General features: G+C 41.5%; 1 protein-coding gene across 2 annotated transcripts in view; it reads right to left on the reverse strand.

Annotated features, from left to right (window-relative positions):
* MAPRE2 (microtubule associated protein RP/EB family member 2) overlaps positions 1 to 11,215 on the reverse strand; it is a 166,356-nt gene extending 155,141 nt beyond the window's left edge. The window contains exon 1 of one of the 2 annotated variants that reach the window (XM_017511403.2): positions 10,932 to 11,215. Coding sequence is in view for 1 of the 2 variants with exons in the window: in XM_017511402.1 (XP_017366891.1) it covers positions 9,475 to 9,498 (24 nt within the window). In the remaining variant the exon portion in view is untranslated. Of the gene's footprint in view, positions 1 to 9,474; positions 9,772 to 10,931 lie in introns of those variants that run through there. The other variant, XM_017511402.1, reaches the window with a different exon arrangement.
* Positions 11,216 to 12,980: the final 1,765 nt, after the last annotated feature.

Here is a 12,980-nt window from a genome sequence, read left to right on the forward strand (position 1 = left end):
AACCACATATGGGCCACCTAACTCACCCCACTGAGATAGGTGGAGGCCATGGTTAGGAGGTCAGAAAAGGCTTTCCAGATCAATGTCTCTCAAATATTAACGCCGAACAACAGATCACCTGGGGATCCTCCTAAAGTGCAGATTCTGATTGAGAATATCCAGGGAAGACCCTGAGGTTCTGCATTTATAAGATGCTCCCAGGTGATGCTGATGCCACTGGTCAGAGGACCATGATTTACACACACACACACACACACACACACACACACACATATATATATATATATAGAGAGAGAGAATATGAGAAAGAGAGAGAGAATGAATGTCTCACTTTGTCTCCCAGACTGTAGTGTAGTGGTGTGATCATAGACCCTGCAGCCTTGAACTCCTAGGCTCAAGTGATCCTCCTGGCTCAGCCTTCTAAGCATCTGGGACTATAAGCACAGCACATGCCTGGCAAATTAAAAAAATTTTTTTGGTAAACATGGGGTCTTGCTATGTTGCCCAGGCTGGTCTTGAACTTCTAGCCTCAATCAGTCCCCCTGCCTTAGCCTCCCAAAGTGCTAGCATTATAGGTATGAGCCACCACACACAGGTGAACCATACTTTTTGCATATCAAGAACCTGAGATAAGACAAAACCCAAGCTTGAATCAACCCACATATCCAAGACAGAAAAGCAAGTGAAGGCACAGGCAAAGACCCCAAAGCTAGAAAAATTACGTTGGATACAAGGAAAATTAAAAATGCTAAGGAAACATTTTTACGTAAGACATTGCTGAATGTAAATACAGACAAGAAGAGCTTTACACGATAATAAAAATAGTTTTTGTAACAGTGGTATGAGTGTGGTTAACATTAGGAGTTCTTCTTCCCACACCCCTCCTTCCTATTTTGGTTTGGACTCTTACTAATGAATTTATGTTTATTTATTAAAACAAAAGTATAAATAGATTTCTCCGTTGTGTGCTAGTGGGGGAAATTCTGCCCTGGGATGTTTTAAAAAAATGACCATGCAGGCTTTTCCAATTTGGGGTTGTATATCTGGATAAGATAAAAAGCTACTTAATAATTAATTACAATTATGTAATAACGTGGTAGTAATCATTTTTTGGGAGTGAGTGCAGGCAAGATTATACAGAATTCTGGCAGTAAAATAATAATAATAATAATAAACCTATCTTTTGAATTCACAGAGCAATGTCTGATGAGGAATCCATTGCTTGGTGCCCTGGAGCACATCACTGTTCTCCAGCCACGAGGAGAACTTTAAGGTTCCGAGGAGCAGAAGGGAGTGTGTGGCTGATGTGGACATACATAGCCAGCAGCTACATGTAAGATACATGCTCTGTAGCTTCGTTCCCAGTGTGTAGATGGAACTGTTAAATGAACATCACCTTTCTTCCAAATCAGGCATGTTGCAGGAAACCACATCCTATAATATTTAGTCAACTGCCAACCCTACCTGAAGTAGATCACCAAACAAGTCTTAGGACATCATTGTACGTCCTACAGTCATAAAGATGTACACACACGTTATCTGATCTCGTAACTCTTGTCAGACTTCGCTTTTTCTATTTGACAGATGAAGAAACTCAGTTTGAGGGATGTTGATGAAGGATGTTAATAACATTTCTAAAGTCACCCAGTTAGCAGCAGAACCAGTTTTAAAACTCAGGCTACATTCTTGCTCCAATTTCAGAATCCTTTCTATGATATAGTACTATAACTTCTAAAAGACAGGAAAGCAGGAATAAAGAAGTGAGGTTTTGGAACTCAAAAATAATTATGTACTTTTTTTGTTTTGTGACTTTAAAAAACTTTAAATGCCACAAGAATAGTTTGGAATCTCCCATAGGCCCAAAATGGATCTCCTTTTGTCCAGTTTTAGAGGAACCTGGGAATACAAGCATATAAATATGTGATATTGGCATATAAATGCTGTTCTGTAAGTTACAATAATAAAATGAAGCATGAAAGAGAATTGCTGGTGATCTGAGTTCCAGGAATTGTGATCCACCTAATTTACAAGTTGTTAAGGAAAACCCAGAATTTTATACTACGCTATTAGTTTAGTCCATGAGAGTCTTTGAAAAAATTCACTTATAGGCTGGGTATGGTGGCTCATGCCTGTAATCCCAACACTTTGGGAGGCCAAGATGAGTGGATTGTTTGTACCTAGGAGTTTGAGGCCAGTCTGGGCAACATGGTGAAACCCGGTCTCTGCAAAAAATGCAAAAATTAGCAGGGCATGGTGGCGTGCGCCTATAGTCTCAGCTACTCAGGAGGCTGAGGCAGGAAGATCACTTGAGCTCAGGAGGTGGAGGCTGCAATGAACCACTGCACTCCAGCCTGGGCAACAGAGAGAGTCCCTGTCTTTAAGAAAATGTTTGTTTATTCACATTGATTCATAATATTATAAATGGCCATTTAGGAATTTTATATGAATAAAATAGAAATACAATGATTTTATACCTGGGAGATATTTTATTTATCTTCTAGGGCTTTAAAAGAGACAGCTTATTAAGGATTATTTCAACGAGGTATTAAACAAAAAGACCAACTTAATGTGTGGAAAAAGTGAATCCTCTAGTTCAGGGTTTCTCAGACTTCAGTACGCATATGAATCACCTGTAGTCATTTGTTAAAGAGAAGATTCTAATTGAGGAAGTCTGGAATGAAGCCTCAAATTCTGCATTTTAAGACCCTCCCAGGTGATGCTGATGCCTCATCTGGGTGGCAAGCTATCATTGCAAGCACTTGGAATCTCACTTTGATTAGGAGCACACTGTTGACATCGTTGATGGACTTCTCATGTTAGTCCTACTTGAACTATTGAAATATTTATTCTATTAAAAATGGTGAAAGAATAGAAAGTATTTTAAAATATCTTACAAAATAAAAAAATGCTAATTTTCTAGTTTGTTTTACTTTTTATTTCCTCTCAATTTAGTAAATTGTACAAAAAAACTTCAGTTAGTGGCTTTTCCTTCAGCAAGTGAAGGCAGCTAAGACGTTTTAAATTCATTATCTCATAAATATAACCTCAGATCTTTTACAGACCAGGAAAGCTAGTCATTTTGAAATTTATTGTATCATAAAAGTAGGATTGCCGAATTTAGCAAAAGCAAAATTAAAAGCCAAATAATAAATGCTCAGTTAATTCAAATTCAGATACACGAAAACAAATCTTATCTAAAATCAAATTTAACTGGTTATCCTGTATTTTACCTGGCAATCCTAGAGAAAAACATACCTCTAAATTCTAATTTATCTTGAAGTGCTGAAGGTCAGGTGCTGGGATGGAGAATTAACAGACCCACTGACCGTATTGTCTAAACATTTCAACTATAGAGGGAATTGCTCTGGATTTGCCATCACCACATCACACACCTGTTTAGTACTGCTGCTAATTTGTGGGAGCTCCTTTTAGGAGATCTGTGCCCAGCAGACCACGCTTTTAAAAAAATCATGAGAGAGCAAGCTGGAAGTGAAACTACCAAAGACCTTTACTTACATCAATAGCTTCGTTCCCAGGAAGAACCAGTTGGAGCAAAAACAGCAAGGTTTTTCTTCTAAGGTCTCTCTTTTTTCCATTTTATGGAGAGCTGAAGCAGCTCAGAGGGAAAACTAAGATAGTGGTTTCTTGGTAAGAATCATGAAAGGTTTTTCTTCTTAATATCAAATGTTAAGTTGATCAGATTTAAGATGATCTTTGAAAGAAGGAATGTATAAGGTGGTTGCAGGTACTGTCATCGCATATCAGTTTTTGAAAGCCTTTATCAGCTTTTAAAGGGGCAATCTAATCCTCTGATTTCATTTCTATGTATGACGTGCAGTATACAGTTTCAGATACTTCAGCAAAACAAAGGAATCTATTCATTTCTAGATGCCTTTTCTTGCGTACTTACCCATCTCCTATCTGCTTCAAATAATGATAGTCAATCCTGCCATGATGTTATAAGTTGGGACCAAGGTTTGACTGTTAGCAGAACACTTTTAGATGTTTTGCCTCTGTTTAAAAAATTGATAATTATGAACTCTCTGCTCTCCTAAAAATAGAGTAAGCCTAATTATTTTCTAATTTTAGAAATTAATTTGGAGAGAACTATTAGTGCTATGTGTATGGAATAGGCCATATTAAATAATATATGTATTAAAATATAAATCGAGCTTATGATAAGGGAGAGCAGTTCATTTCACTTGGACTGGTTGCTTACCCAGTCAGCATGGGAGTTACATATCAATCTCCAGTCCTCCCTTTCCTGCTTTCCCACATCAGAAACACCAGGGGTTAATGTGGGAGTCAGTGATCTAACATGCCGTTACTATCAGTAGTCTTAGGGTGAGATTAAATACATTTACAATTTTTTGTTTTTAGAAATAATTTAGCTGATGTCAGGTACCTCAAAACTTACATTAATTATAATGTGTTGTTTGATTTAGTAAAAAAGGAATCTCTTTGTTTTTTCAGTCTATAAATTGCAGCAGGACTGACTCTGGAAAGGGTGAAGACAACACCAGTTGTATATAAAACCCTTAAAGTTGCTCTACTATCTAAGTGAAACTCATTGCAAACTCCCAGTCTGTGGCACTAACAATTCATCAAAAAAAGGAAGTTTTTAGCTGAGGGAAGTTTTATGACAGGCAGCACTTAAACTGAGACTAGTTCCCATCAATGTAGTTACTCTTTCAAATATTCTTTCTAGAATCTTAATAGTAATATTTCCGGCTTTGAGCAGATTGTAAATAATTTAAGATGAATTTTGAATTTCTGGATCATAATCTGGTCTACTTAATGTATGTTTTAGAAAAGTAGTGCTATTTCCAGGCCAGGCACTGTGGCTCGTGCCTATAATCCCAGCACTTTAGGGGGCTGAGGCAGGTGGATCACTTGAGGTCAGGAGTTTGAGACCAGCCTGGCCAACCTGGTGAAACATCGTCTCTACTAAAAATATAAAAATTAGCCAGATATGGTGGTGTGGACCTATAATCCCAGCTACTCGGGAGACTGAGGCATGAAAATCACTTGAACCTGGGAGGTGGAGTTTGCAGTGAGCTGAGATTGCACCATCGCACTCCAGCCTAGGCAACAGAGTAAGACTGTGGCTCAAAATAAAATGAATGAAATGAAAAGAAATAAAATGGTAGTGCTATTTCCCAAAACAAGTTTCCACATCATGTTAAGTGTTTGAAGTGACAATCAATAAAGTTTCTAAATCTGAGTAAATTTCCAAATTATGTCTTCATATACTAACACAAAGAAGCATACAAAGGCCCTCATAGGTTGGAAAACAGGAAGTTTCTATTGCTGAAGAGTTAAGGCAAGTGTTCACACTGGGATTGCTCTTTAGGTCATGTTTTCACATTTTCTAGAGCTCTGGAAATGATTACTAGCTAGTATTGCACTATTTGAGCTTGTTTGGATTCAGAAGTTTTACAGTTGACCGTATCACTAAAGTTCATATATTTAGAAATACACTGCTTTTTGCAAAGTACATACACAAGAGGAATCTGAAAATAAACTATTTTTTATTTTTAGCGATTAGTTGACCTATGGTTAACTACTTTTTTTTCTTAACCTTCTCTAAGGAAAACAAAAACAACACCAAGACTTTAAGTGAATAAATTTTTATTTAAAATTTGAAGTAGGTTAAGCTGGGGCAAATCAGAGGTCTGCAGTTTTACTGTAAATATTTTAGGTTTTGTGGGCATACAGTCTTTGGTTCAACAATTCCATGCTGCCACAGCCATAGACAAGATATAAACAAATAAGTATGGCTGCAGTCCAGTGAAACTTTATTTTGGACAAAGAAATTTGAGTTTCATATAATTTTCAAGTGTTCTCAAGTATTTTCTTCTTTGGATATTTTTCCATGACTTAAAAAATATGAAAACCAATCTTGGCTCCCAGGCCATACAAAACAAACAATGGGTCATAGTTTGCCAATTCTAGAAACAGATGGAACTGTGAGTTTCAACTCAACGCAGCTTAATATAATTGTATGAAGTTTGTCAGTGATTTTGGAAGTGGGTAATTACTAGATTAGGTTTATTGGAAGCAAATTCACCAATTAATTCTATTCTATAAAGCTCTGGTGTAAGAAACATAATTTTGGACACTTCTCAAATGTTGCAAATTTGGAACAAAAATTTTGTGAAATTAAGAGATATGAAATACCAAAGCCAGATTTTTCCTTATCTCAGATTAAAGAGTATAAATTCTCTTTCAACGTTTAAGATGGTTGCAGGTGAATTATTTAGAATTGGATTTATTCTTTGTGGCATCTAATAGATGAATGCTGCAAAGCAAGATGGGAATGTGCTTTGAGGGAGACAGTCAAGCGTAAGTTGGAGGACTCCTTAGTGAAGAGGTATCAGGCATTTAAGATTTCTATGGGCGGTGGAACTAGTCTTTAAGGGTCCCTAGTAAAGGTTATGCTTCTATGACTTGGAAAACAATTTAAAGAACTTATTATTTTGGTTACCTAGATAAAAAGCTAAAGATGGCTCAAAATGTTGGGGGTTGGTTAATTATTCTTAAATAATCCAAAGGTGAATTATTTAAGAATAAAGTTGCTGAGAGAATGACATATGTGAATAGTTTCTACATTTTAAGGAGGAAGGAGTTAATTCAAACTAGTCTTGTGTAGCCAAAGCCTCCAAGCAAGACTACATCAAAACCTATATGATGTAGTAAACGCTGGAAAAGGAGTCAATAATCCAGGAGTCATTGCTTTGGCATTGCCAGATCACATAACTTGTTGGATTCACTTGTGTAATTTAGCACCTGGGAATACAATTTACCCAATTGCCTTTAAGCCCTGATATGTTAATATGGCCAAAGGGCTGTATAAATTTAAGGTAATAAGACTGGGTGGTTCTCAAACACTTTAGAACTTATAAAATTGAGATGACACACTTTCTTCCACTCCACCTCTTTTAGCCTGTTTGTAAATGTTACAGAGCTAGGTATATATCATACTCTGAGAAATCTGGTTTTTTTTTTTTTTTTTTTTTTTTTTTTGAGGTGACATCTCCCTCTGTCCCCCAGGCTGGAGTACAGTGGTATAATCTCAGCTCACTGCAACTTTTGCCTCCCCAGGCTCAAGCGATCCTCCAACCTCAACTTCCTGAGTAGCTGGGACTGCAGGTATGTGCCACCATGCCTGGCTAATTTTTGTATTTTCAGTAGAGATGGGATTTCACCATGTTTGGCCAGGCTGGTCTTGAACTCTTGACCTCAGATTATCCACCCCCCTCTGCCTCCCATAGTAAATTTTATTTTTCTAGACTACTTTATCTCTTATGCTCAAAAAGGTGTTGACATTTCAGAAGTACCTCACTGGTTCTTTTTCTAAGCTACACAGAAGTGAGAATGAATGCATTTATATCATTTTGGTCTTTGGAAATTCTTAACATTTAATCTTGGTGGTATCTGTTGCAAAATACATCCAACTTCTTACTTTCAATATGCTGGCCATTTAAACGTGCTTGTGCTATTTTAATGGGTAATACACAAGAGAAAATAAAATCTATTAATCTATTCTGTAATGTCTCTCTTAGCTCAATAAATTCATACATGATTTTTCATAATAATCGGTAGAGAGTGAAATTTTGTGAAAGGATTCTTTGGCCCATCAGAATCTAAATACTAAATTATTGTTGTGTGTAAAACAAAAGTGAACAAATGAGCTATCATAGCAAGTAAGAATTGTAACAGAACTTTGGCTTCTATATATCTGGGATGTCTGCCTTGGAAAACAAGAAAACTGAATGCACTCAGGACACTTTGTTTTTCAATGTTCTCCCCATCTTTTGATATTCTTCAGTACAAACAAGCAGTATCAATAACTCAGAGACTTGTACCCCTGCTTTGAAGGCTACAGACATAAAGGCCCCATGAGAAAATAGAATACCGAGCAAGCTGCCATAGATGCTATGAGAGGTTCAGATAAAGTTCAATGGCCAACAATATAGAGTGCTTGCTGTGTGCAAGGCACTGTTGTTCCCCCTTAAAGAAATTGAGGATAGGGACAAAAGCATTTAGACAACAGTGCAAAGAGTGAGAGTGACATTAAAAATAGTGAAGAAGAGGTATTAAAACTGAAAGTAAAAACAAAAAAAAACCAGTCTTTTTTTTCATGATTCTAAGATAAACTGTTTAAAGATGCAGAGAACCAGAGACAACAGGTTACCTTGGAGTCATTCTTTGGGGATGACTTTTTTAAAGGCAAGAAACCTTTGGTTAATAGCATATACGAGGTTTTATGTAAAATGTTAAGTGTAAGCATTTCTACTTAAACAGATCCTTTAATCCACCCTTAGATGTATAATCCGGTATTATTTGACTTTTTTGTATGCAAAATTTAAGTGTTAAATATTCAGCCTTTCTACTTCACATAACTGAAATAACCCAAGCCAGTTTACACTTCCCAGCAGTTTTACATGCCGCCCACCAAGGAAGTTACAGGACATCTAGTTAGCTTTGCGTTCCCCCTTCTAACAGAAGAGAGCATTATATGAAACAGGTAGAATGGGGTGCTGCAAAGGGAGTGTCTCCTGCAAGCAAGCAGATATTAAAATGTATTTTCAAAGGAGTGGAGTTTGTGCTTCTCAACAAACTACTCGCTCTAATTACTTCCTATTCACTGGGATCGCTGTGCAGCCTGCTGACTCACCAGGCTGCTGGAGTGTGTTTCTGACGGGTTTCCCTACTGCCTGCTACACATGAGTCATCACAGGAATCAAAGTTTCTATCCATCTCCCTTAACAACAGTGCAGAAACCAGGCATTGAAGTAAGCTTCCATCTTTCCAACCAGACCCTAGCCAGGGAAGGGAAAAATGATGTAGTAGGTGTCACCACCAGCCAGGGTGCTAGATGACAGTGCTCCACCCCAGGGTGTTAGTCATTGGCACCCCAGTTTCAGCGTTCCTCTCACCCACCCAAATAATTAAAGTGGCATCTTGTCTTGCAATGCCTGCTACTGCTGGCCATCGAACACTTCCTTTGCTATAGAGGTTCCCCAATTTTGCTGCACAATGAAGTCACCTGTGTTCGGTTTTCCTTTTAAATACTGTGCCTATTTCTCACTTTCAAACAACCTGATTTAAATAGTTTGGGATGTGATCAGGACATCAGGAATTCTCAAAGCTCCCCAGAGATGATTCCACTATGCAGCAAAGTTTGAGAACCAGTGCTTTGAGGAAGCACAGCTCTACCCACACAAGGAAAATTGACCAGTTAAACTTATCTACCAATCACTCGGTGAGCTACCAGACCTCCTATCTTACCCCTAACTGAGGTCTTTAATCGGTTTGGCAGAAAAGAACAAAAGCAAAGTAAAGAAGCATTTCATTTCCAGAGGGGACACTGGCTAACCCAGAAGCATTCTCCTCTTTGCTTGATAAAAATGTAGCCAAAAATTTAGCGTTCAAGAGAAGAAGGGGAAGTATTGCTGTTCTTCAGATTACCTTTTGATCTCTGTTTTGTTTCATTCCAGTGTCCTATTCAGCAAAGGTGTAAATCGCGGGTCCTCAGATTATGAGTAGGTGCTGGGTCTGACCACAATCGCGACCGGTTTGCACGCTTCACCCCAGCTGGGACCGAACCTCCGCCTCTCCGCGCGGCCCCAGGGCCGATACTATGCTAATCAAGAAAGTTCTTCCGTTTCGGTGCGCGAGGGCGCGGGTTTGAGGGCTTAACCCTTGATTTTACATTGACAGGACGGTAGTGTTTTTGGTAGACGGTAGACCCTCCTGCCTAGCGGGTCTACGCTATTTTCTCTTTTTTTGTTTTTTGTTTTTTTGGAAAAGGAGATGTGAGCAAGTGATAGGACACCCAGGGAGGGGACAGCAGTGTTGGCTGGTGCCGAGGTGAAGGGATGGCTAATGTTCGGAATATTAATTACTCCCAGAGCTACTGACCCGGAGAAGACTAGCAGGAGGGGCCTGGGGGTTAAGACAAAGGCTCCTCCTGATCAAATGGCTGCAGCGCCCCTTCCTCCAAGGTTATGGCTCTACCCTCTGCACTGGAGAGACGAAGTGACTGGAGGGTCTGAACCCACTGGCCCTTCTGGGGGTCTGAAAGTCAGCTTTGTCGAGCGCCCCAGGTTCAGAGGGGATGGCTTTCTGCGTCCACCCCTCTCCAGGCTCTTTGTGGGATTTCTGGCTTCAGCACAGCCCTTCTAAGGGTAGACCGAAGAGTTTCCCACTGAGCGGAGAGCGAAGTCGCTGAGTAGCTCTTGCCCTGCGCGCTCTGTGCTACCCGCAGAAGAGCCGCTGGGGCGCAGAATAAACAACCCGCTTCCTTTTGCGCCCACCCGGCTCCTGAGTCCAGGGAGCGCGGGTGGTGGCGGGTGTCGGAGTGGGAGAGTGGTGGCTGCCGAAGGGGAAGTGCCGGTGGTCCAGGGGGTGCTCGCAGGCAGGCGAGCGCCAGCGCGCTGCACTTCCTGATCTGACCCCAGAGCGCAGCCCTTGCCAGCGCCCCCCGCTATCAGTCCTGTCGCCCCCACTCGAGCCTGGAGGGCCGTGAGCTGCGGTCGCGCAGTCGCGAGCCCCCCTCCACCAAAGCTGTCTTCCTACCCTGGACAGCCCCAGCCTCGCCCCTCCAAAGCAGTCCACTTCGCTTCTGCCAGCGTGGCAGCCCCAACTCCCTCCCCTTTCCTGGGGTCTACAGCGCTGGGGCCCCGAACCAGAGGTGCGGCCAGAGTTAGCGCAGCTGGGTGCACGTCCGTAGACCGCCGAGCCGACCCCTGCACAACTTCTTGCTAGACTCTGGACCCCCTTTTCCGCTTGCTCCGAGCCCAGCGGGCTGCAGACCTCGGCGTCAGGAGGAGGCGCGGCCGGCTCCTGGCCTGGGAGGGACTGCTCCCGGGCAGGAGGTGTCGGGGTGCGCCAGGGCGGTACCGCTTTAAATGCACTTGACTCACCTGCTCCGGCGACGTCGCCTCCTTCCTCTGCTGACAGCTGGGGGCTTTGTTTTCTCCACCCACCCGTCCGGCCGCGCTCCGCCCCCTCTGTCGCACGTGACTCGCCGTCTGCCACCGCCAGTGCCGCAGCCGCTCCGCGAGTCCACCCGAGAGAGCCTGGCCAGCGCCGCCCCTTCCCGCGGGTGCGGGTGCAGGTGGGCACCCCGCTGGGCATGTCCCAACCAACCCGCCTGAAGACGCTGTCTCAGGCCAAAGGAAGACAGGCTGAATTCGTGACAGGGAAGAAAGTGGCAGCAGGTGAAATAAACTAAGTGGTTTGACCCCACTGGAGAGGGAGGAGGCGGGTGTGGCTTGCAGAGGGGCTTTGAAAAGGCGCCGCCACACCCTGAATTAAGTACCTGCAAACGGGGGCTTGCACACCAACCGGGGTGCATCTGTTTTTCACACTGTTTGTACTCCTACCTGGAGCACGATTGATAATGAGGGGCAAACTAGTTTTGTCATGAATATTACATTAATTAAACTAGGCAAGTGTAATACAATTAACAATAATAGCATGTTTTATTGGGGTTTCAAATCTGCTTGTTGATGCTGCTGCTATTTGGATTCTATTTGGAGAATGGAGTGCAGGCTGGAGAAGCGAACTCCAGAAGTTTACTGATGTGGGCACTTGTCCATTTGGAACAGCAGCTATTTTTAAGGAAATGAGAAAACGTTCTGGCTTCAAGACCCACTCAGATCTGCTGCTTTTGGAAGTGATCTCGATCCGTGCAGATCGCAGTGATCTCTAGTGTTTGAAACAGCAAGGACTTGTCTGAATCCTTCTGTTAGCCCTTGGAGAACACATATATACCTTCCCTCCCGCGCCCTGCAAATTGCTACTCAGGGGAAAGACTGTTTATGTCTCCCGCAGCGTTCATTAAAGCCAGGTCTTCGTAGTGGAGGGATTTAGCACAGTGCTTCCCAAACTTTAAGAGGGATCACCTGGGGATATTTTTGAAGCCAAATTTGATTAAGCGTATCTGGAGTTGGGCCTGAGGTTCTGCATTTCTAGCAAACTCCCAAGTAATGCCATTGCTGCTAGTTTGAGGACCACACTTTCAGTAGAGAGGTGCCAATCACCGCTTTGGCATTAGCCAGCCTATTTTGAGTCCTGACGACACCACTTGCTAGCTGTATGACCTTAGGCAAGTTTCTCAACATTTAAGCCTCACATGCTGTAAAAGAGGTATGATACTAATTTTCACCTCACAGCGTTGTCTTGACGATTGAGCGAGTCCATATAAAGCCCTTAGTGTAATGCCTGGCACACATACCTAGGGTTCAGAAAATGCTAGCTAATTCACTGTAGAGGTCATCCTTGCAGGGGGAAAGCTGGCACCAAGTGCAGCGTGGCGACAGGGGGAGCAGTGTGTGAAATGGGCACAAGGGTGAATGTAGCCAGCCCAAGAATGAGGACTGTGCCCTGTAGTGCCTAGCATGTGCCAGATGTGTAGGACAAGTTGGATGAATAAATAAATAATTATAATGTGAACAGATCATATACATTCAAAAAGTTCTGCTTCTCCTTTAAATAATGACAAATTAGTTCTGAGACATTAAATTAAAAAATCATTTTGCTTTCTATTACAGATAATGTCCAGCTGCCTGTCACATGGGTAATCTATTTTAATATCTGAGAGAGTAAATGGATTATTAAGGTTTAGTATATTTTTCATCTCATTAAAAACCTTGAAATTTGAATTTAAATGGATTTATTAATGAAGATATGGTATTCTTAGCTCTCAAAATGAATGGCTATTGTCATCGTAGTTCTCATATCTTCCTTCCTTGCTTCTCCTCCTCACTCTGTCCTCCAAATATAAGTGTTTCCTCAGACTCATTTCTTGCCCTTTTTTCCCCACTCCGCAATTTTCCTTAGAAATTTTATGTGTGTCTTATGTTCATCTTTCAAGTGTGTGCAGATTAATTTTGAATCTGTACCCACATTCTCAACCCATTTGCAAGCCTTATTTCTGCCTTTCCCTTACTTGCTAGGCATTTCCATTT

The sequence above is a fragment of the Cebus imitator genome, unplaced genomic scaffold (genome assembly GCF_001604975.1).
Source record: "Cebus imitator isolate Cc_AM_T3 unplaced genomic scaffold, Cebus_imitator-1.0 Scaffold448, whole genome shotgun sequence".
Lineage (NCBI taxonomy): Eukaryota > Metazoa > Chordata > Mammalia > Primates > Cebidae > Cebus > Cebus imitator.